Source organism: Mobula hypostoma, chromosome 7 (genome assembly GCF_963921235.1).
Source record: "Mobula hypostoma chromosome 7, sMobHyp1.1, whole genome shotgun sequence".
Lineage (NCBI taxonomy): Eukaryota > Metazoa > Chordata > Chondrichthyes > Myliobatiformes > Myliobatidae > Mobula > Mobula hypostoma.
Window position 1 is genome coordinate 130,919,096 of NC_086103.1, and position 25,088 is coordinate 130,944,183.

At 40.3% G+C, this 25,088-nt stretch overlaps 1 protein-coding gene across 1 annotated transcript in view; it reads left to right on the forward strand.

The window, feature by feature from the left end:
- Window positions 1-3,137: 3,137 nt before the first annotated feature.
- Window positions 3,138-25,088, forward strand: part of LOC134349535 (sodium/hydrogen exchanger 2-like) — a 99,586-nt gene continuing 77,635 nt past the window's right edge. Inside the window, exons 1-2 of the mRNA XM_063054014.1 lie at window positions 3,138-3,773; window positions 16,190-16,653. Coding sequence (XP_062910084.1) covers window positions 3,476-3,773; window positions 16,190-16,653 — 762 coding nt within the window. The 5' untranslated portion in view covers window positions 3,138-3,475. The remainder of the gene's footprint in view (window positions 3,774-16,189; window positions 16,654-25,088) is intronic.

The window sequence follows — 25,088 nt, forward strand, 5'->3', positions numbered from 1 at the left end:
AACACCATTTCTTTTTCTCAGTTCCTTCATCTGTGCTATTTTCCTTTCCAGAACATCAGAGAGGTCCTCCTTCTGCAAAGAACAGGGTTTCCCTTCCTCCACTATTGATGCTGCCCTCAGCCACATCTCATCCATTTCCCAGACATTCGCACTCACCCCAACTTCCCACTGCCTTAACAGTGTAAAGTTTCCCTTGTCCTCACTTAGCTCCCCATGAGCCACTGTATCCAGTACGTCATTCTCTGTAACTTCCAGCATCTTCAACGGGACACTACCACCAAACAAACTTCACCCACCCCTCCCACACCACTCTCTGTTTTTCACGGGAATCATTCCCTCTGTGATTTCTCTGTCCATTTGTCCCTCCCTAATAATTTCCCTCCTGGCACTAATCCTTGCAAGCAACAGAAATGCTACTCCACCTGTTCATTCGCCTCCATTCTGGGACCTAAGCAGTCTTTCCAGGTGAGGCAGCACCTCACTTGTGAATCTGCTGGGGATCTTTTATATCCGATGGTTCTGCTATGGCCTGCTCTACATTTGTAAAACTAAACATAGATTGGGGACCAACATCGAGCACCTCAATTCTATCTGCAGAAAGTAGAATTTCTCAGTGGCCAATCATTTCAATTCCTATCCCCATTCCTCTTCCAACATGTTGGTCCAAAGCCTCCTCTTCTGCTATGGTGAGGCTACTCTCAGGTTGAAGGTGCAACAGTTCATACTCCGTTTAGACACTCTCCAACCTGATAGCATGAACATCGATTTTTCCAACATCTGGTATTTTTTCCCTCTTCTTCATTTCCCTACTCTGGCCTCTTTCCTCTTCTCCTAACCTGCCTAACACCTCCCCTGGTGCACTCCTCCCTCCCTTTTTTCAATGATCCACTCTCCTCTCCTGTTAGATTCCTTCTTCTTGGCCCTTTGCCTTTTCCACTTATCACCTCCGCCCCCCCCCCCAGCTCCTTACTTCATTACCCCCCTCCCCACCCACCTGGCTTCACCTATCAACTTCCAGCTTATTCTTCTCCCAGTCCTCCCACCTTCTTATTCTGCCATCTTCCCCCTTTCTTACCAGTATTTATGAAGGCTCTCGGCATGAAGCGTCGACTGTTTATCCATTTCCATAGATGCTGCCTGACCTGCTGAGTTCCTGCAGCAATTAGTGTGTGTTGCACTGGATCTCCAGCAGTTGCAGGACCTCTTGTGCTTCAGACATCAGTGTCCTTGTTTTCTAGGTGCATGGCAGATGCGATGGCATTTGTGGTAGAGCCGTTCTGTCCATAGGCATATTGGTGAATGCATGCCACTTCTCTTATTTGTTTCTAAGCTGCGTATCTTTTGCTTTTGTTTCAGATTCCATTTACTGAAACCATTTGTTGCCTTCACCTATCACCTTGCAGCGTCTGTTGTAATCCTCACCCTTCCCTCCATTAATTGGCTCAATTTCCCATTCAACTCCCTCCTTACCTGGATCCACCTGTTGCTTTCCGGCTCTTCCTCCCCCATCTTATTTTATCACCTATCCCCCCTCTTTCCATTCAGATGAATAGTCTCAACCAGAACCTCTGAATGTCCATTTCCCTCCAATGACACCACCTAACCTGCTGAGTTCCTCCTGCAGCTTTTTTGTTGTCCCAGATTCCAGTCTCTCTGTCCTTCACCTTTCTCAATGAGACTGAAGGGCAAAAACAGGAGGGTGTCTAAACTGGGCACAGAAAAAACACAAGGAGAGACAAAATAAACTTATAAATAGCAAAAACATTTACAGTACTTATGAAATAATCCAACAATATTGGGCCGCCCAGTGGTACAGCTGGTAGAAGTCTTGCCTCATGATAGCCGAGACCTGGGTTCCATTCTGAGCTCAGGAGCTGTCAGTGAGGAGTTTGTATGTTCTTCCTGTATCAATGTGTGTTTCCTCTCATAACCCAAAGGATTAATTGGTTTATTGTAGGCTTCTGTAACTTGCCTCCTAGTGTATAGGTGAGGAGTAGAATCTAAAAGTTGGTGCACAAGTCAGTGGGGGTAGTAACAGAGGTGTATAGCACAATTACATTTAATAGCCAAGGAACTGAGTTCAATACTTAGAAAGTTATATATCAGATTAGGCACCATGGAGAGTACTGTATTCATTTCTAGTCACCTTCCCCACCAGAAAGGATGTTGATGCCATGGAGAGTTCAAAGGAGATGTGCTAGTCGAATTTTATTTTTAATTCTATTCAGAGAGCGGTGGATTCCTGGAATGCGCTGGAGATGAACACCGCAGGGAATGTTAAGAGGCTCTTTTCTGGCACGGGAATGTGCAGCGAATGCCGGGATGTGGACCAGATGCAGACGGAAGGGATTAGGTGACATGAGCTTTATTGGTTCAACGCAACGTAGTGGGCCAAACGGCCTGTTCCTATGTTGTATCCTTCTACATTCCAACCTGAAGGAAGTTGATGAAAATATGGGGATTCGCGTAAATGGACGGTTGATGGCTTGTGCAGATTAGGTGGGCTGAAGGGGGCTTGCTTCACGCTGACGACTCTAGGATGTTTTGATCACGGTACAGCCTCCAGTGCTACTATAAATGTCCCGTCTGCCTATAAGTACCTGATATGTCAGCGTCACAGATCTCCATTCAAAAATCCTCAGCAGAAATACAAGATTCACATCCACAGACCTTTCCGAATTAATGCCGTCCTGCTTTTAGCAATCAAGTGCGCATTGGACCGCCAAACACAATCCGTCCGAGGAACTCAGGGCAGGATCGGTGGGAGGAAACGGCATTTCCGATCGAAGCCCTAAATCAGGACAGCTCCCTCCCTCCTGCCGATGCTACAGTCTCTTGTATATCTTTGTATATTAGACCGCCTTCCCGTAGCCTAACAGCCTTTAGTGAAAATCGCCTTCCTAAAGTTGTTTTATGTAAATTTAAAAGTGTCGGGAACGTCTAATATTACAGTCGTCCTACAAAATTTGCTGCGATCCCTGCATTCTCCTGTGAGCAGGCAAGCGCTTTACTTGGCCAGGTGGGACTCACTACTGCCCCAGGTTGTTTGAGTATCTGTTGATGTTTACCCAAACTGAAAACGGAATCCATACAGGGGCATTAAGGGGTTGTTATGTATATCGGACTGCTGAGCAAGGACTGCAGCTGATTGTCAATGAGAACGAGATTGCTCTGCGTTCCTTGGTTAGTTGTTTCAGTGTACAGGACTTGATTTACCTGATACACCGAAAGGGGAAGTGCAGTCAGTATCAATGAGCTGTAAAAGTAAACTACTAGCACGTTCGTCGGAGGGCGGAAGTTGTTGCACCTGTTCAACTTGTTTAGGGGACTCTTGTTGACTTACCTTACAGCCTGAGTTAGGCCAGGATGTGTTCAGACCATGTACTGACTCTAACTTTACAGAATGCGCTGTAATTAACTTGGCTGGTGCATTTTGGCAGAGTAAAGTGCTGATTTCATTTCAGCGTCTGTGACTATGGGCGGTGGATCATCCCGGATTACTGGCAAACACTGCCGTTCATTGCCCCATGTCTATTTCATTTTACTAGCTTATTTTTTAAACTCGTTTGTGGATGCTTCTGGAAACAACTCGGCTTTCGGTATCCAGGATACGTTAGGCAGTGGACGGCATCATGATTCTAACACATATTACGGCGCTACGGCCTCTACTCTTCAGGAGCAGCGACTTAGTGTCTTCTCCCTGGATTACTACCACGTACAAGTTCCATTCGAGATCACCCTCTGGATACTCCTGGCTTCCTTAGCTAAAATTGGTAAGCTTGAGAAGATCAACAAACTGGCATCGTGTTGAAGAACATTTCCACAAGTGGAAAACAGCTGTTTGATGTGATTAAACAAATCTTGTTTTTATGTTAGTGACACTTAAACAGGCGAATCTACATGTTACAATTTAAATCACAGCTTTAGTGAATTGGCTGTTGTGGGGTCCACGTATTCTTCCGTTTTCTCTATCCTTCCCTTTAGTAATAATTCAGTAAATCCATAAATCAAAACTTAGGTGCAGCTATAGAGAAGACTTCGTTATTTACACCTTGAAATGTTTCTTTTAAAGTGTCTATATTTTTAAAAAATACAGCTTTCGCCGTAATGGTCTTGATATCAAAAGGGTTTTTAAAAAAAACTTTTTATAGAATGGGTAGACCTAGGGAGAGCAAAGCTGTTGAAGCCTGAATTATGAATGAATGACAAAGTTATTGATCCTTTTAGCACAGCTGTTCTATTTCTGCAGAGAACTAAAGAGAAGAGAATGCTTTCCTGGGGATATTACAGTTTGTTAAAAGGAACAGAAAAGAGCGAAAACAAACGGGTGGGGGAAGTAGATATTGCCTAAAAACTGGTGAAATAAGCAATACTGTGTATGGCATATTTAATCGAATGATATACCATTTCATAACTTCCAGTTAATTATTCAGTTGGTAGTGAAATCTTAAGGAACATTTGTTTGGAGCTGGTTTCTTTGCAGCAAACATCTGATGGATGAAATAAAAGAAATATGTTGATAACAGGAATGCCAGCGATGTTAGTAATTCAGTTAATCAGATAAGAAAACAGTTTCTGTAATCAACAAAAATAAAAATGCTTGCTGCCCTGAAATTTTAACTCTGCTTTTCTCCTCAGATTGTCCCTGTTGTGCTGAGCATTTTCAACAATTTGTTTTTACTTTGGATTTCTAGCATCTGAAATTAAAAAAAAATCAGGCAAAAAATACCTGCTCATTATCAAATTCATTATATCTTTAATATGCATCCCAAGATATTTCACTGAACATATTCAAACACAAAATTGACATTGAGCCAAAGCAAGATTGTTTCAGAGCGGTGACTGAAAGTCTGGGTGAAGAAGCGGACGTAGGAGGTGATAACATTGGAGAATGGAATAGCAGAAACTAGGACTGGCACTGGCGTGCTTTTGCTTGTGTCGTGCTGCAGTGTCTTTACTGGGCTGCAACAATTTTGCCTGGTTTGCCACCAGATTGTACCACTTCGTGTTTTGGCCTCAACTGTTTCAATTTCTTTGTGGAACTAAATTCCCCAAAGCTTTCATCAACCTGTTGTCTATATTTAAGTTGGCATATTACACACCTTCTCTTGTGTCGTAACTAATGGAGCCCTCGCTCGGGATCCTGCCATTTATTGGCTGGCTGTATTTCACTCTGTAGACTGAACAGAGAAATAATTGCCTTGGTCCTTGCCTTTCTCTCTGCCAGCACATCATTTTCAGTATGTCCACCAGCTGCAAAGGAATGCTACCACTTGTCCTATTACCCACCCACCCCATCCAACAGCTGCAAACCTTCCTATATTTTGGATTTCAACCCCAGTTCCAATCACATACCTGGCTCATAATCTAGAACTCGTCCTGACATGCTCTAGAACCCAAGATAAGCCTCTGGATTAATGAAGAAACCAGGTTCTGGATTGTCAGACCTCTGAATGAAAGGATGCTAGATTTTCAGAGTTTTACTTTATGCCTTTATTTTTGGAAAAAGATGTGAGGCATTTTATCAACTTGGGGTGAGGGACAGTCTCCCAGTTTCAACATTTCCTTTGATGAGATTCTATTCTCCTATTGCTCTGATATTCTTGAATTCTTTTTTGCTACCAGATTTCTTTATCCTTATTGTCGTATACTCTTAATGTTTCCCTTCCTGTTATCCTTCCTTTGTCTTCCATCTACTATGCATTCCCAAATGCTGTTTCATCAGTAATACTTGTATCTATAGAAGACTTGTTTTTGTGACTCTGTTTCTCTGTTACATTACCCTGTTGGCTGTATTTTCTGTATTAGTATTTCTAACTTGTCTCTTTCCTTTGGTGAGCTCTCTCAATAACATGTCTGCAATTGTGACATCATCTCCTAGATTTCATTTACTAAGATACCACCCGCATCCCTCACCACCAATCCTTTTGCACTTTCGATTAAATTTCTGCCATTTTCATCACTAGAAGATAAGCTGAAAACAAAATACATACTACAAGCCATTCCTTTCTCTGCATTCTGAAGAGGAAATCTGTTTTCGTCATTTCGTTTCTCCAGCATATACATTTCAGCTGTTTTTTTTTTGGCAGATTTCTATACAGTTGTAGCAAATGCAAAGCCAGTTTATCTGGGGCCTCTGGCACCTTGTGTGCTGTACTTTATTGGCCGGTGGGAGTTGCTGCAAGTGTAATCACACTTCTGTCCACTTTTGAACCTGCCTAGCATGTTGGTTATGAACTATACTTATCTCCAAACTTGTTCACCACTTCTCATATCTGTCAAAGAATTGGCTTCCAGGGGAGGATACGTAATCTCACCTGAGCATTTTGCAACCTTCTAAAATTATTGTTTTTATATGTGGCACGTCTAACTTGGGTGGAGAGATTACTTTTGTCACAATATCAGGGTAGCAGATAGCCGGGGTATCAACTTTTATATAAGCAAAGCATGTGAATTGTTCTGTATATTTAATTTAAAGCAACTAAACATGGAGGTCAAGGAGGGAGAATATAGAATGTATATACAGTAATGTATCAAAGCCCATTGGAACTTGTGCTTGAAATTAGATATAGTATCACCTATGGATAGAGTGCTCAGTTTACTCAGTGATTCATTATCTTTTGATAACAAAATCAAAAGAGATTAGGTTTAAAAGAAGTGAGGATAAGGCTGAAGCCACCAAGCCTATTATCTTATTGCAGTATTGCCATTATATATGAGTGCAATGGCCTTGATTGGGCCCCACCTGTGGTTTCACTTGGCATCAGTCCACCGTACAGAAAAAAAGAGGTGTTCTTACTTGATGTATTCAGACATGCATCTAAAATTGACTCTCTGAGATTTTGCATGGTCCTTAATTCATACTCGCTCTGGGTTTGGGTATGAAAGTTGCGAGCCTACTCTTAAGCTTACTGGGGTCACTTCTTGACATTGCACCCGCCGATCAATAATTATTGAGGTTATTCTTTCAATCTGTTCCTGCTATCTTCTTGCATCCTTTTGTCATCTAATGTCCTTGACCTGCACTCAACTATTATGAACAAGCTCAGATAGTGTGTTTAAAAGAACTTGTCCCTACAGCACAATATTGTGCATTCCACCCTGTTGATCAGCATGTCATCAATGTATTTAGTTTGGCAAGCCTGTTCACAAAATCACAGAATGATAACAGCATACAGAGGTCATTCACACCATCATGTGCATGATGATAAAGGTGTTCTCCACCTTCATATGGTATGAAGACAAGTCCTTTGGCTTATGAAGTCCGTTTTCATCTACCCATGTTTGGCCCATATTCTTTATATCCATGTACCTATCCAAGTACTGTACCTTTCAAATGATGTTAAAATACCTGCCTCAACCACTTCTTCTAGCAACTCATTCTATATACTGACCTGCCTCAGGATGAAAAATTGCCCCATGGATTCTTATTAGATTTATCCTCTCTCACCTTAAATCTATGCTCTTTAATTCTTAATTTCCACAATCCTCGGAAAAAAAATGATCTCATCTATGCCCCTCATGATTTTATACACTTCTGAACACTTGTTGGTGCGTGGCCAAGTGGTTAAGGCGTTGGTCTAGTGATCTGAAGGTCGCTAGTTCGAGCTTCAGCTGAGGCAACGTGTTGTGTCCTTGAGCAAGGCACTTAACCACACATTGCTCTGCGACGACACCGGTGCCAAGCTGTATCGGCCCTAGTGCCCTTCCCTTGGACAACATCGGTGGCATGGAGAGGAGAGACTTGCAGCATGGGCAACTGCTGGTCTTCCATACAACCTTGTCCAGGCCTGCGCCCTGGAAACCTTCCAAGGCATAAATCCATGGTCTCACGAGACTGACAGATGCCTATAATAAGATCATTTATTCTTCTGTGGTCCAGTATAAGCAGTCCCAACCTCTATAATTCAGTCCTGGCAACATCTCCTCTGCACTCTTTCCAGCTTACTGACATCTTCCCTATGTCAGAGTGACTGAAGCTGAACAAAATGTTCCAAGTGTGGCCTGGCCAGTGTCATGTACAACTGCAAAATGCCTTCCAACTTCTATCCTCATTGCCCTGACTAATGAATGCCAGTGTTTCAAAAGCATTCTTCACTACACTGTCTACCTGCAATACAAATATTCCTAGTTCCCTCTGTTCTACTACACTCCCCAGTGCCCTGCTGTTAACTGTGAATGTCTTACCCAGCAGATCAAGATCCCTCTATGAATCCTGACTTCACTGTCAGTGATACTGTCAATCTGTGAACTTATTAACCATGCCTTGTAAATTCTTATCCAAAGCATTTGTGTAGATCATCAATAGCAATTGACCTAGCACTGACCTCTGGGGAACACCACTAGTCATGGGCCTCCAGTCAGAGAAGTAACCCTCCACCATTGTATGTTCTCTGGTTTCATCCAATTGCATTTTTCTTTTAAACCTTGTAATTTTTTCTCCATGTCACTGTATATTTGTGAATTTTCCTCTTGAAAGACACAATGGAACCAGTTTCCATCACTTCTGCAGGCAGTGACTACCAGGTTTCAACCACACACCGTGGAAGAAGGGTTTTGGGGGGAAGGAAATCATCTTTCCTTATGTCATTCCTCTAAGTTCTCTTCTGTTTCATTTTGTACTTTTCATGCCTAGTCCTCAACTCCCTTGACTGAAGGTACAGCCTTTCCTATTGATTCTGATTTGATCCCTTTACATCTTACATCTTTTAAACATGTGTATCTCCCATTTTCCAGAGGAAGTGGTCTCAGTGTCTCTGCTCTGACCTTGTAACTACAATCCCTCTTCTCAGGAACCATATTTATAAATCTTTTCTGGACCCCCTTTCTATCCTTTCACGTTCTTCCTCTAGTGTGGTGACCAGAATTGACAAAATACTGATCCAGCTTCAGATTAAGTACTGAGGATCAGCATGAACTGTCTGCCTTTGTGTTCTGCCTCTATTCCTGAAGCACAGATCTGACTGTCTTATTAACCACTTTCTCAACCTGTCCTGCTGCTTTCAATGATTTATGCAAACCTGTCTCTCTGCCCTTAGACCTTTTGTATTCGTAATTCAATATTACTTTTCTACATTTTTCATACTAGAATGCTTCTCCTCACATTCATCTGTTCAACTTTACCTGCTATACAATGGCTATTCTATATTCTGTTTATATACCGATGTACCCTGTCACTATCCTTCTCATAGCTCAGAATACTGCCAAACGCTGAAGATTCTTAGCTGTGTAAATACTGGGAATTAGAGAATGAAGTATATTTTGGCTATTTCTGGTCTGTGTTACACTTGGATGGGTGATAGTGTAATCTATATTTGGCTTTGGTAATAAACTAGTTAGGAAAAATAGTGCTTGAGGTTGAAAATGAGAATAGGTTATGTGAGTTGGAGTGTAATATATAACACACAATATATGGAATTGTGAAATTGTCTACTTTTGAATGAGATAAAGAAGTGTTAAAGTTAAAAAACTTTAAATGTTGGTATTTAGAGGTCCATGATTTAGAAGTTAACACGCAGGCATAGAAGCAATTAGGAAGACAAAGTTTGTCTTTATTTCACTTGATTTCAAATACAAAGCATCATAAAGTTTTGGTCCAATTATACAGAGCTTTGTAGATTATGGAAAAGGAAATCTATTCTTCAGGTCATCTGAACTACCTCTGAGAATACGAAAACTCCCATATGCAGATTTTGTGTCTGATGGGTCGGTGTGCTCTGGAATTTAAAAGGATGAGAGGGGATCTCCCACCCAAAAAAAAATTGTTGCCGGCTCATCGAAATAGTTTGAATGTGTTTCTACAGTAGGTGCAGATTAATTTTTTCTTTAGCTGTTATCCTGTCAGTACACTGAGGTGAGGAATAAAACTGCATTTTTGAGGCTGGTCATGATTCTGTGATGAATTTGAACCCCACTGTGTCCCATACATTATCTTTTAATCCCTTAGGCCTCATCCATTATTTTCCAATTTCCACTGATCATTGCCACTTCTCTGGCTGGCCGGTCAGACCTGACCTGTAGCCATTGGCCTGCTTTTCGTGCACTTGCCTCTCCAATTTAGACAGGACCTTAGATACCACCAAGTTCACAATAGAAATCTCCCAACAGGAATAACTTTTAGTGTAATTCACTACAGTTCTGAAACATAAAATACCGCCTAAAGAAAGTACTAGAATTTTGACACCATTGAACGAGAGTTCAAAAGTTTACTGACAGGAAATATTATGTAGGTTAGGACGTGACATTCTGTTGGCATCATTCGGCAATAACGTACAACATTTGGAGTTCCAAGATCCATAGAGTGCTAACTTCTCTGATTTTTGCTCATTATTCAGAGGATTTGAAAACAAAACATTTAACATTGCAAGCTTTTCTCTGCTGAAGTTGAAGTGACACATATGTGTATAGCACAGAAACCTGCCCAGTTAACTTTCGATCCACTTTCTTCTTATTTGAGGCTTTCCCTTAACCATATCTGTGACCTGCACCATTTCATATAATAACGATGTTTATTTGTGAATACCTGTACTTCATTTCTCCATTCCTCAATATTGAATTTGCCTACACAAGGAAAGCTGATCTCAGCTATGCTATGAGACTTCTGCATAATTTGAGTCTATTATCAGATCCTAGTGTAAGGGGGTTTCGTCTCTTAAGTTACTGCGTAGGCTAATTAAAGTGGCTTCTTTGTTATGTTATACTTGGGAATGCGTCTTTGTTATGTTAAATGCTGAGAAAGTTTTTGCGCTAGCAGCATGTTTTGGGTTAGGCGGTGATAAGATGATGTTACGAACCAATTGGGATAGTTGTTATGATTTTGGTGTATCTGGAAGATTTGTATGTGCGGGGTTTTGGAGGCAGAAGGCGGGAGAGAGAGAGAGAGACAGAGGATGGACCAGGTGCTGTGATGTCCGCTAACGGGTCGGACCCTGAGGAGGGCGTTCGGCGAGGAGACGGAGAGGGACTCGTGGAGCTTCTGGTCGACCGCTGTTGTTGGTCCCAGGTGGCCGGTTGAGGTGGTCCAAGGGGTCACAGGGTGAAGAAGAAGGGTCCTGAGCTCCAACTGTTTATGCACGAAGAGATTGAACATTGATAAGTGTGGCGCCTTTTATTTTCCTTTTATATTTTATTCTCTATTAACTATATAGTTCCAGTAATATCTATAAACTGTAAATCATTTAATCATATCCGGTGTATTGTCTGTTATTTGGGTGGGGTGGGGTACATCACACAGCGTCCACACAAACTAATTAACCAGTTTGGTGGGGCCGAGGACTGTTTCCCTAGACGACAGCGAGCCAAGCGACCCTGAGGTTGGCCAGGGGGGCTACACTAGTACCTCCAGAGAAGGACAAATCCACAATGATAGCATGTAATGATTCAGAATGAGTTGGTTTGATAAGGCAGAGTGAAGTGCCTTATTGACTCTTATGGAAGCTTTAAAGTCTGTCCTATTTGCAATTGGCAGAAAACCAAATCACAAATAATGTTATTATTTGAATACAGAGGACTTGAGCATTTTATTTCTTGCTGTACCCTAAATCTGGGAACAGGATGCATTTTTATTTAAACCATATTATTGATTTGACATGTTCAGATATTTACAGTGTTGTAACTATAGCCAATATTACTTTAGCTATATGTATAGTAACTATTATTAATAACACCTTTTCTGAAGTAAATTGTGGTCAATTATCACCACAAACAACGAAAAAACAAGCAGAGATGCAGCTGATTTGAAGGATGGGCCGTGCGAGTGCATCACAAAACCGAGGGGCAAAATGTTCAAGACAGGGTTGCAGATGGAGTTCATATTGCTGTCACTGGTGGAGTGAATGATTTGGAGAGGAGTCGATGCGGAAGAGTTTCAATGCCCGTCCACCTAATCCGGGTGCAAGGTTCAACCACTCCAAGCGCTGAGCCAACTTGGTGAGATCGAGAACGGCTTTGGACTGTGCGGCCCAAGTGTATCACTGCGCTGGGGCCCGGGTCCTGGAGCGTGGCTCTAGATGGTGCTTGGACAATTTAAATGCTGGTCCAGATAGACTGGAAAGCCTGGGTGTCGTGACCAGAGGCGAGGGTCAGCCTGATTTCGCTCGCTTTCCAGCGATATTCATTCCTCTCTCCAGCGGCTGTCATCTCTGCGTGTTTTGCAGTGTTTTTGTCCCGCTAATATGATGAACTGAGATAGCTAATATGATCAAGCTTAGGTTCACTCCGGCTGCTCTGGGGAGTGGATCTAAGAACTCAGTCACATTTGGAATATTGTCATTTGCTTCTATTCTTTGCACGATGTGTGTTTGTTTTTCCTCTTTTATGGTCTTTTTTTAAATTGGGTTCTTTGGTTTCTTGCTTTGGAGCTGCCTGTAAGCAAACAAATCTCAAGGTTTTTCAAGAGGTGCTTTTGGAAGTTAGCTATTTGATTACATTTTTGATGGCAGCTTGTTTAGACTCGCAGGACATTTGTTTATGGCATACTTTGTTGAGCTAATATATTGCAACTATACTACTTTTATGATAATGGCGAGTAAGATTTGTATCCAAATCTTGCAGAGAGAAGTTAATTTGAGAAGAAGCACTTTGACTGAATTGAGTAATCTTATTCAAGCTAAGTGTCTGAGAAACTACCATGAAACTACAATAGCACAAACTTGCTGTCTTGAATATTATGTTGATAAACATTATTCTGGAAATGTTTACAACATTATAAATTTAAATACATCTTGTACAGGAGAAGTGAGAAGACTTGAGTAAAGAGCTTTGCTTAGTCATAGCAGCACAGATCATATTTCCGTGAAATGTTTCATGGTCGCATTTCACCAGTATTGGCTCCTGTCCATTTCCAAAAGTATCGGTCTAAACATCCTTAAGAAACTAGAGGGGAACTCCAGGCACTTTGCAAAACTACTTCAGTTAATGTTCAAATGTAAGGCGATTGATGTGAAACATTAGCTGTTTCTCTTTCCACAGGTGGTACGGCACTTTCTGCTTTTATTTCACATTTTCAGCATCAAAAGTTTTCTTTTACTTTTCCATTTGTTTAATTCACTTTTGCTTCTCTTCTGTGAATACTCAGCTTGAAGCTTTGCTTCTCTCACTGATAAGATTTCCTCTTGTCCCTTGCTGCTCTGTTGAAAGGCCATTGACCTGAAATGGTCAACGCTTCCTCTCTACACAGTGTTCAGCAGATCAAATAGCACTTCTAGTTTCTTTAGCTACACTGATTCTGCAACCCAATATTTCACTCATTAAATTGGGGTACATTTTTTGATCACCATTTAGTTGTGAAGTAAATGTTTGCTGACTTCTGATTAAATGTAATCTGATACTATCAGCCCTTTATATCAAATAAGGAATGTCAAAGTCTGTTTCAGACTTTTTTGAAAACCTTCCGATCTTCCATATTCCCCAAGATTTGGAAGCCTTAATTCACTTCACTTTTTCTTGTGATCATATTGCATTAATCGACGTAGCACCCTCATCTGATTTTATAGCTGTACATTTGACTGTTGCAGACCCAGAGGCATTGCACATGGAAGGATATCTGCTTTCCACGTTATTCAGTGCTGCCACCCACCTTTCTGTGTGACCACACTCTTTTCTGGTGCTGACTCGTGGTTGGGCTTCTGACCCACCCAGGCACCATCTCCACTTATACCATTGACTCATCTGGGTGTCTGTCTCCTTCTTCCCCTGTTATGGTGTTAAACGAAGAGGCGAAACAGCTGATTCGGGAAAGAAATACGAGACGACTTTGCTGCTTCTCTCATCCTCTTTCATTAAGTGCAGAGCTTGCCCAGAATATGTCACTCCAGAGTATGTTAATCCTGTCCCTGCTCACTATTTCAGGTTTCTGGGAGCAGTCTACAATAATTACCAATATCACAGCTTCCCTATTATCTTGGACTATAGTGCACTTCAATAACTCTGGTACTTCTTTGGAATAATACTCATTATTTATGGTACATGGCCAAGTCTGTGGCTGTGGGCTCTCAGCTCATTATCGAGCAGTAAGCTGTGGGATCTACACTCATTATAATGTGCTGACAATTTATTTCTATTTTTTTGTTGAAATCTTTTTCCATACATAAACTACAATTTTAAGATGAAGAAATACATAACACAATCCCTTGAGGGTTGGAGTAATCCACCAAGCTTAAAGTAACAGTTTATTGAACAATTACTGCATATGTCACCTTCATAGTTGAATATAGATGCTCATTTTCATAGAGCAATGTGATGCATGACCAGATTTTATGTCTTGATCAATAAGCTACAGAATCTCCCTCTGCAAATGGATCCTCAGCTTCCTAACCAGATGACTACAATCTGTGCAGATTGGTGACATCTCCTCCTCACTGACAATCAACACTGGTGCACTTCAGGGGTGTGTGCTTAGCCCACTGCTTTACTCTCTCTCTATACCCATGACTGTGTGGCTAGGCATAGCTCAAATGCAATCTATAAATCAACTGATGATACAACCATTGTTAGTAGAATCTCAGATGGAGTTGAGAGGGCATGAAGGAGCGAGATATAACAGCTAGTTGAGTGGTATCACAGCAACAACCTTGTACTCAATGTCAGTAGGACGAAAGAGCTGATTGAGGACTTGAGGTAGGGTAAGATGAGGGAACACATACCAATCCTTATAGAAGGATCAGAAGTGGAGAGAGTGAGCAATTTCAAGTTCTTGGGTGTCAAGATCTCTGAGGATTAAACCTGGTCCCAACATATCAGTGCAGCTATAAAGAAGGCAAACAGCAGTAATATTTCATTAAGAGTTTGAAGAGATTTGAAAACACTTGAAAATTTCTATAGATGTACCGTGGAGAGCACTCTGACAGGCTGCTTCACTGTCTGGTATAGGTGGTGGGGGGCTACTGGATAGGACCGAAACAAGCTACAGAAAGTTGTAAAATCAGTCAGCTCCATCTTGGGTACTAGCCTCCACAGTATCCAAGATATCTTCAAGGAGCGATGCCTCAGAAGGGTGGCATCCATCGTTAAGGACCCCCACCACCCAGGACATGCCCTGTTCTCATTGTTACCATCAGGAGAGAGGTACAGAAGCCTGAAGACGCACAATTAGTGATTCAGGAACAGCTTCTTCCCCTCTACTATATGAACACTACCTCACTTTTTTGTTATATATATTTCTGTTTTGCACTATTTTTAATTATTTAATATACACTTATTGTAATTGATCTACTTAATTTTTTTTCTTTCTATATTATCATTTATTGCATTGTATTGCTGCTGCTAAGTTAGCAAATTTCACGACACAGTGATAATAAACCAGATTCTGATTAAGGGATAATTTATTGGCTAGGGCAAAATGATCTCCCTGAACTAGCCTACCCAGTTTGAAGTGGTAGTTTATTTAACCTATGCAAATTCATGCAAGATTTAAATTGCTGCAGGTAAATTCTCCTGCAACCTTTAAAGCCAAATATTTATGTGAAGTTTTTTCTGGAAACCAGCAGTAGTATTTCCTACCACATATATCACTAAGAATGTAAAGAGGTTTGCACTGTTTATTCTTTTGTGTTTATGCTTTTATTATGAGCAAATTTATTTTTGAAATAATAAAATGTAATTATTCCCACCTCATATCTCATTCAGTAATGGCAGCTCAAGGGGTAAGAAAGTGTAACACCTTTCAAACAGAAATCTTCAATACTTTCTTCTTGTGTGTTTTAACAAACAATTTCTTTTTTGGAATGCCTTCATTCTTATTTGCATTTGAAGCGGAGAATATCATAAACCAGACTACTGTGCAAAGGAGCTTCTGCATACAGTAAGGAAATGCATGAGTGAGTTGTTTTCTACCCAAACTAAATTGTATTTTGCTGCTTAGATTTGCAAAGCACAGAATTACAGTAGAATTTTGTCAATACTTTGTGTAATTTTATAAATTTTGTTTTGATTTGTTGAGATCATTACACTTTGTAAACAAACACCCCATTTGGCCTTTATTTGTAGTAACTCTAGATGATCATTGACCTAAAACAATTCTGTTCTACTTGCAAAGAATTTTCTGAGCATTTCGGAATTTTCTGTCTGTAGCTCAGATTTCTAACATTTCAATCCAAGAAAAATCTAAAAAAGATTCTTCTACTGAATAACCATAACTTTACTGAATTGCTCTTTTAATAGGCTAACATTTTTTATTTTGCTTTCCTCGCAGGATTTCACCTTTACCATAAACTCTCCACTTACGTGCCAGAGAGCTGTTTGCTGATCATAATTGGGCTATTAGTGGGAGGAATTATCTTTGGAGCTGAAGAGCGATCTCCTCCTGTTATGAGCACAGATGTATTTTTCCTATACTTACTGCCACCCATAGTCCTAGATGCAGGCTACTTTATGCCCGGCAGGCTCTTCTTTGAAAATATCGGGACCATCTTGTGGTATGCTGTGATTGGAACCATATGGAACATAATTGGCATCAGCCTGTCACTATATGGAATATGTCAGATTCAGGCTTTTCAGCTGAGCGACATCCCACTCCTGCAGATCTTAGTCTTTGGAAGTTTGATCTCAGCTGTGGACCCTGTGGCAGTTTTAGCTGTTTTTGAAGAAATTCATGTAAATGAACAACTTCATATCTTGGTATTTGGGGAGTCACTGCTTAATGATGCTGTCACTGTGGTAAGTAATTCAGTCATTATCCATTAATTTGTATATGCTTAACATTGAATCTGTCTCTGAAGTCCCTTCCCTTAACATCCCATCCAATTTTTTGACTATTAACATCTCCAACTAACTCTTTCCCTCAAGACCTGATTTATCTTGGATTTTCATCAACTAATAAGGAATTCATCTTCTGTTCATCCAGGGAACTGATCAAATACAGTACAACAATATTTGTTACTCATCCAGTAATCTTATCATTATCCTTTACTTCAGTTGTCTTTTAAAGCTGTTCAAAACCTCTTTTCCTCCAATCAGATGTTAATATACGATGTAACTGATATAGATGGGAGCAGGAATTTAAAAGGGGCACATGCACATAAGAGAAGTGTCAAACCTGTGGTGGATGGACTTCCATGTGGAGTTTTGAGTCTACAAGTTAGAAGTCCTGATTATGTTGCTGAAGTGAGGAAACTGGGAACAGTGAAGGGATTGAATTGTTGGTATACACAAATCACTGAAAGATAATTTACAGGTAGAGAACTATTTATCTGGATTTTAGTGGATTAAGCTGCTGTGCCCAGACCTCTTGCCCAATTTCAGCATTCCAGAAAATAGAGGCAGGTTGCAGGTAATTTGCTTTAAAGAAAGAAGCTGATTTAGCTTGCATTCCTTTTTTTCAAAGGGCTTTAGTGTTAATCTAATTGTGTTCAATAGTATTTTTCTAGGGTTAAAAAAATGTTGTATTTTTGCCAGTGGGGAATCCAAAGCATTTTAAAATTAATTACAGTAAACTATTTAAGTGAGAAATTGGGAAGCACAGTGCTAAATGGAATAATTGAAATTTGGAACTAGAGGCTTCAAATGTCTTTGGTTTTGGATCAGCTTAAGCTTTAAAATTGACAGATTTTAGTTGCTGAAAGCTGAGGCATAAAGAAAATGTGGATGATTTAAGTTTAAGCACCAATTGAACATGATTTGATGGTCTGAAATAGGCTTGCCTTGAATGGTCTCTTCTTTATACCTATGTATATTTTCATTCCTCCTTAACCCACTCCCACCTTCTTAAAAACCTCATGATTAAAAATTGCACATCACATTTGTATTAATGTTTAATGTAAACGTAAAACCTTGAAGTTGTTGTAGCTGGGAGTGGTTCCCACTACCTACTAAATGCTCCCAATGGCGTGTGCTTCAAACAGCCTTTAATAACAAAGCCCAGCTCTTGGCCTTCACATGTGGCTTAGATACTAAGGTTGGTGGAACCATCTCTACTGACAGGAGAAGGGGCAAAGGTAGGTTACTGGCTCCTTAAAACCAGCCGCTTTGGGCAGATGGGTCTCGTCAACTGTGGTTGGCAGCTCATCTCGGAGAAGGAAAACTCTGATCTCAAACCTTCACTGCCTTGTGGCTATACCCACTCATGGGGAAGGCTTCGGGAATAAACTCTTGAGCTAAAAATTCACAGCAGGAGTCCCTAAGGCAGTCCTACATTGAGTTTAATGTTGACTCTTAACTCCTGCGATGCTTCTAGTATCGAATTGTACCGGTCTCTGCCATTCCTTTGGGTTCAGCAGATGCATGTAGATGGGAACTTGCTATACATGGGCAACAGCTTGCTCTCCAGATCGTACTGCCCAGGCTTGCGTATCTAGACAGCTAGGATGCAATATCCATGGTCAACTCTGACTCACAGATGTAAACCCATGTATTTAATAACTCATGATCTATTAATGGATGAACTATTTTAAAGCTGGCATAGCAATTGCTCTCACAACACCTTTTGATGCAATCCAAATGATGGAAATTTAAAGTAGGTTTTGTTCTGGGCCATGGCTAATTTTATTTTGTTTTCTTTGATGTTTATGGAACAGAAATAACCACCACTTTGTTACCTACACCTTGACACTTCAACTTGTTTATCACTGACTGATTTTATAAATGATTTTTAGTTCCATAATATGAATTGGGTGGCAGGTGGAAATACCCGCTATAAAGGAGGTGTAAGGTGCTCCTTCCCTCTGCTAGCCTGCAGGTCACCCTTGGGAAAGGTGTAGCACCTTCTTAGTCCCCTAATCAGGGTCACGTGAAGCCATGGGAGCAGGTGGTGGATGGTTGTTTGAGCAGCTGGTGCTGATCACAAATCCTGGTTATGCGACCACGGATGCCAGCCAAACAATCTCTGAAGAGAATCCACAATAGCTGGGGTCACCCATCCCATAAGACCACTTCTGTAGAAAAATTTGCAAAGAACGATCATGGTCAAAAACCCATGATCGCCCACGTCACACGACATGACGCATAATGATGATGATAAATAAGGTATGGTGAAATATTTCTAATAATTTCTGTTATTGACTGACGTAAAGTAAAGGATACCTAGTATAGGAACCTTCTTCAGAAAGTTCCAGTTGTGTCAGATAGCAGAAAGCCTACTGCAGTTAACTGAAACCACTGATTCTTTCCATTCTTCATTTCTTGAGAAAAGCTTGATTAGTTTGGTTTTGAACATGGTCAGACAAGGTGAGCCTGAATACGAATGTAAGTGCTATTGCTAGGTGACCGTTTTCAATGAGCTAGGCCTTCAGTAATTTTATTAAAGGGTAACCTCATGTTTTTGCATACACCTCTCATTAATGTTCCTACCCACTGCTTTGAATGCAAAATTAACTTTAAATAAAACTAAATTTGTGGTCTCATTTACTTTACCTTGAAAAAGAATTCAGACCCCACAACTATTTTCACATTTTACTGCCACAATATATTTTCTAAACTTAAAATATATTAAAGTAGGAATTTTTTAGGTAATCTACGAAACATTGTGCATCATGTCAAATCAAAATAAAAATTCCAAAACCTGTAAACATTTTACAAATTAAAAACCAAAATTGTGAGGCTGAAAAAGTATTCATCCTCTTTTTAATTACTGTGCTACCTTTCCTCAGTAGCAATATATTACCTTACCAACTCACCCAATTTGTTGATAAAGAAAGTTGGAGGATCGCCTGCTTCCAATGAATTCACAGGGATACTGTTAATACCCCCTCCTGCTGTAAGGTCCAACAGTATGGTAGATTTTCTACAGACCAAAACGAAGACAAAAGAGCATTCAAGACAAGTCAGGGAAATGATAACAGAGAAACGCAAATCTGGGGAAGGGTACAAGAGCATCTCAAAGCCACTGAACATACTCTGAACTCAGTGCAGTCCATTGTAGAAAAAGTATGAAACCATAGCCACACTGCCTAGGACAGGCTACCCATCTAAACTTAGTCGCTGGAGAAGAATAAGAGAGCCAAATTTGTAGGTAAACTGCCGAAGTTAGCAGCTGCACCTGGAGATGAAGTTCATGGCTCCACAAACACTGCCTTGCACAAAAGGAGTATTTATGGAAGAGCGGCAAGGAAGAATCCCTTGGCTAAAAAAGAAAGCATATCCTTGCCCAGAATGTGTAAAACATCACTTAGAAGATGCTGTAAAGATATAAGATTGAGTGTTTGATGGCTCTGGGTCTGTATTCGCTGGAGTTCAGAAGAATGAGAGGTGACCTCATTGAAACCCTTTATTGAGTGGATGTGGAGAGCATGTTTCCTATGGTGGGAGAGTCCAAGACTAGAGACCAGAGGACACAGCCTCAGAATAGAGGGGCATCCTTTTAGAATGGAAATGAGGAGGAATTTCTTCAGCCAGAGAGTGGTGAATCTGTGGAATTCTTTGCCACAGGCAGCTATGGGGGTCAAGTCTTTATGTATATTTAAGGCAGAGGTTGATAGGTTCTTGATTCATCAGGGCATGAGGGATATGGGGACAAGGCAAGAGATTGGAGCTTAGGGGAAAATGGATCAGCCATGATGAAATGGTGGAGCAGATTCAATGGGCCAGATGGCCTAATTCTGCTCCTATATCTTATGGTCTTATGTGCCAGAAGGTCTTGTGGTCAGATGAGACAAAAATGGAATTGTTTGGCCTCAACTCTAAATGGTACGTGTGGTGTATATCTAATACTGCACATCAGCCAAGTAGCACCAGCCCTCCTGTAACGTACGGTGTTGGTAGCATCATGCCATGGGGATACTTTTTAGCAGCAGAAACTGGAAATTTGGTCAGGATTGATGCAAAGATGAATGCTGTTAATTACGCAGAGATCATGGATAAAAAAACCTGTTAGCCTCTGCCAGAAAGCTTAAACTGGGGAGGACGTCTGTCTTTCAGCAGGACCACACCTAGTGTACTCTGCCAGAATGGAGTGGCTTCAAATGAAGAAAACTAATGTCCTTGAGTGGCCCAGTGATAGTCCTGACCTTAACCTGATCAAACATCTCCAGCAAGACCTCAAGGTTGCTGCCCGCTGTCGCTCCCCAACTAATCTGACACAGCTTGAGCAATTTTGTAGGGAGGAATGGGCAAATCTTGCACCATCACAGACTTATCCAGAAATACTGCTGACTGTAATAGCTGCGAGCGGTGGTTCAACTAAGTACTGAGCGAAAATGGATGCTTTTGAACTGCTGACATCTCAGTTTTTGGATTTTTAGTTTTTCATGCCTTACAATTTTCTGGGCTCAACTGTGAAGAAAGGAGCATGTGATTGACAAATAAAATTTCTCAGTTAAATTAATCAAAATCCCTCTTTGTAATACTCATTTACGTGAACAAGAGGTTTTGGGCTGAATACTTTTTTAAGGCACTGTACATTAATTCAAATTTTGGATTTTTAAAAAATATCAGCTTTGGCTTTGTAATTCCATTGTCTAATTGCCATTACTGATGCCAGTTTGAGACCATGAGTTTCCACATTTCATCGGTGAACTGTGTTTTCTCATCCTGGTAAAGGTGGTGGGTGTAGAGCTGTAAGATCTTATTGATCAGTCTCAGCACAGCATTGTACACTAGTTTTTGAGTTTTGTGATTGCCACTTTGCATATGAAGGACATGTTTACCCAAAACTGGCATGTTGAAAGGCATCATCAGCTATTTAGACAATAGGTATTGGTGACATTTAGTGAATTTAAATCCAACCATTGTGTTTTTGAGGGAACAGATGCACAGAGCATACATGGTTAGTGTTGGCGGCGTGCAGTCCTTTGCCATATGTATATAATGAACTGTCATGTGCCGCTAGCATTTGTCCTAAACATTTTCAATGCCTTTCTGGATATGATGCTTCACTATTTTGAGTGTTTTAGGCTAGGCATTCAGTAGGGATTTTTCTTTCTCTGCAAGAAGGCTCTGAGAACATGCTGGAGACTGCAGATGCTGAAATCTGGAACAATACACAATTGCTGGAGGAACTGCCGCCAAGCTTTAGAGTTGGTGAATTTTCAGTGATGAACTTGCTCCCATTATCGAAACAAGCCATTCAGTCCACCACTTCTGTGTGGACTGTCATGCCTATTTACATTAAACTCACTTGCCTGCCTTAATTCCATAACTCTCCATTCAAGTACCTGTGCAGTTGCCTCTCAAATATTATTACTGTTCCCTCCACCATCGCCTCCAGATGCTGACTACTATTGGTGTGAAAAAGTATACCTCCTCAGATCCTCTTTTAAAGCTCCTCCGTCCCGCCCTAGTTTTAACCACACGTACCAAGGGCAAACAGACTCTGGCGATCAACCCTATCCAACCTCTGGTAAATTTATATTTCTCTATCGTGTCACTCTTGGCCACCTTTGCTTCAGGAAAAACAAACTCAGCCTATCTGATCCCTCCTCATTATTTAAGCCCTCCAATCCAGGCAACATCCTTGTGAATCTTTTCCAAGCTCTCTCTATTCTAATCACATCCTTTCTGTAGTGTGGTAACCAGAACTGCTTGCAATGCTCCAATCAGTGTAGCCTAACCAATGCCATGTGCAATTTGACATGACATCCCAAGCCCTATACTCAATACCTTGACCAATAAAGGCAAGTCTGCCGTCAGTCTTCTTCATTACCCATTCTAAAAGTGTTGTCACTTTTTAACATTGTGTTGTCACAAAGTACTTGCACACCAAGGTTTCATTGTTCATCAGCACTCCTAGGACCTTTCTGTTCACTAAAATTATTATGTCAAGTTTCAACATTCCAATATAGATCTGACCACATCTGAGTTATTTTTTTTATTTTTTTTATGCATTTCTACAATACAGCAACAAAAAAACCCATCAACAAAATAGAGATTTATACAGTGCAAAACAAATGTGTCCAATATATAATTCATAACAATAAGGAAAAAGCACCCAAAATAAAATCATATAAAATTAGTGTCCTCCCCACCCTCCCACTATATACCCCAGGCCTACCATTTCTATGTATAAAACAAAAATTAATTGGAGCATTCAACCCCACAGAGCTGGAAGTATATATATATATATATATATATATATATATATATATATATATATAAAAAAAAAGAAAATATAATGCCAACTACCAAAACTGTAATGTAATTCACAACAAAAAACCGTATACGAAAAAAAGGATAAACTTAATCTAAAGAGGAGTTACGAAAGTATTCAAGAAAAAGTCCCCACTCCTTATGAAACTTTATGTCCGAATTAAGAAGTGAATAATGAATCTTTTCAAGGTCTAAGCAGGACATAACATCACTAAGCCATTGAGCATGAGTGGGTGGGGCAGCATCTCTCCACCTAAGAAGAACTAACCGTCGAGCCAAGAGAGAGGCAAAAGATAGTGTTTGATGTTTAGTCAGACTCAAGTGCATGTCTACCTCACCCAAGGTGCCAAAAAGAGCAATCAGAGGGTTAGGTTCTAAGTGGGAATTAAGAATATGGGATAGAGTTGAAAAAACTTCTCTCCAGAATTTCTCTAGACTAGGACAGGCCCAGTACATATGAATAAGAGAAGCCTCACCCCCTTTACACATCACAAGTGGGACTGATGTCAGGGTAAAACCGCGATAATTTAGTTTTAGATATATGAGCCCTGTGTACAACTTTAAACTGCAAAAGACAGTGGCCAGCACATGGAGAGGCTGAGTTAACTGACTTAAGAATTGAATCCCAAACCGCATCAGATAAGGAAATATTTAAATCATGCTCCCAGGCAGTTCTAATTTTACTGAAGGGGGCATGCCTCAAGATCACTAACTTATCCCGAACAGCAGATATTAAACCTTTACCCAATGGATTAATACAAAGAAACAGGTCCACAATGTTTTTCTCAGGCATCTCGGGAAAGTTTGATATTAAAGGGTTAATAAAATGTCTAATTTGAAGGTATCTAACGAAATGAGTATTAGGTAGGTTAAACTTTACAGACAGTTGTTGAAAAGTTGCAAAACGATTACCTATGAAGAGATCTTCAAAGCGCCTAATACCCTTTCTATACCAATCATAAAATGTTGAATCCTGCATAGAAGGTAGGAAAAGATGATTGTGTAGAATAGGACTAGAGAGAGAAAAACCATGAAGACCATTAAAGTTTCTAAACTGAGCCCATATTCTTAACGTATGTCTAATAGGAGGATTAACAATAAGTCTAGACAAATGACAAGGAAATGTGGAACCGAGAAGTGTAGAAATGGAAAGATCCTTAGTAGAGTTCAACTCCATTGCCACCCATTTTGGGCAGTCAGACTTACTATGGAGGAAAGACCAAAAAATAAGACAACGAATATTGGCTGGCCCAATAATATAAACGAAAATTAGGCAGGGCCATACCACCTTCCTTTTTAGATTTTTGAAGGTGAGCTTTATTAAGTCTGGAGTGTTTGCCCTTCCATAGATAGGACGAAATAATAGAATCTAACGCATCAAAAAAAGCTTTAGAAATAAAAATTGTTAAAGTTAGAAATAAATACAAAAATTTAGGAAGGATATACACTTTAATAACATTAATTCGACCTACCAGAGACATGGACAAGGGTGACCACTGTATCAGATTCTGTTTTGTAGAATTTAGAAGATTGGCAAAATTTTCTTGAAAAAGATTCTTGTTACTGTAATACCAAGGTAAGTGAATTGATTATTAACTACTTTAAGAGGGAGGTCATGAAATACTAATGTTTGTGCTTCTGTATTGATTGGAAAGAGTTCGTTCTTGTGTAAATTAAGTTTATAACCGGAAAGCTGACTGAATTTATTAAGAAGTGAAAACATTGGGGGTAAGGAGGGAGTCGGGTTTGATATAAAAAGTAAAAAATCATCGGCATAAAGGGAAACTTTATGCTCAACACCTCCCCTCCAAGTCCCCATCAATTCAGCACAGCTACGAAAGGCAATCGACAGTGGCTCTATAGCCAATTCAAAAAGTAAGGGACTTAAAGGGCATCCTTGACGGGTGCCATGTTTAAGGCTAAGAGACTGGGATTGCTGAGAGTTGGTTAAAACAGAAGTAGTGGGACATGAATATAACAATTTAATCCATGTAATGAAACCTTGTCCAAAATCAAATTTTTCTAAAACTGCAAAAAGGTAATTCCATTCCACAGGATCGAATGCTTTCTCTGCA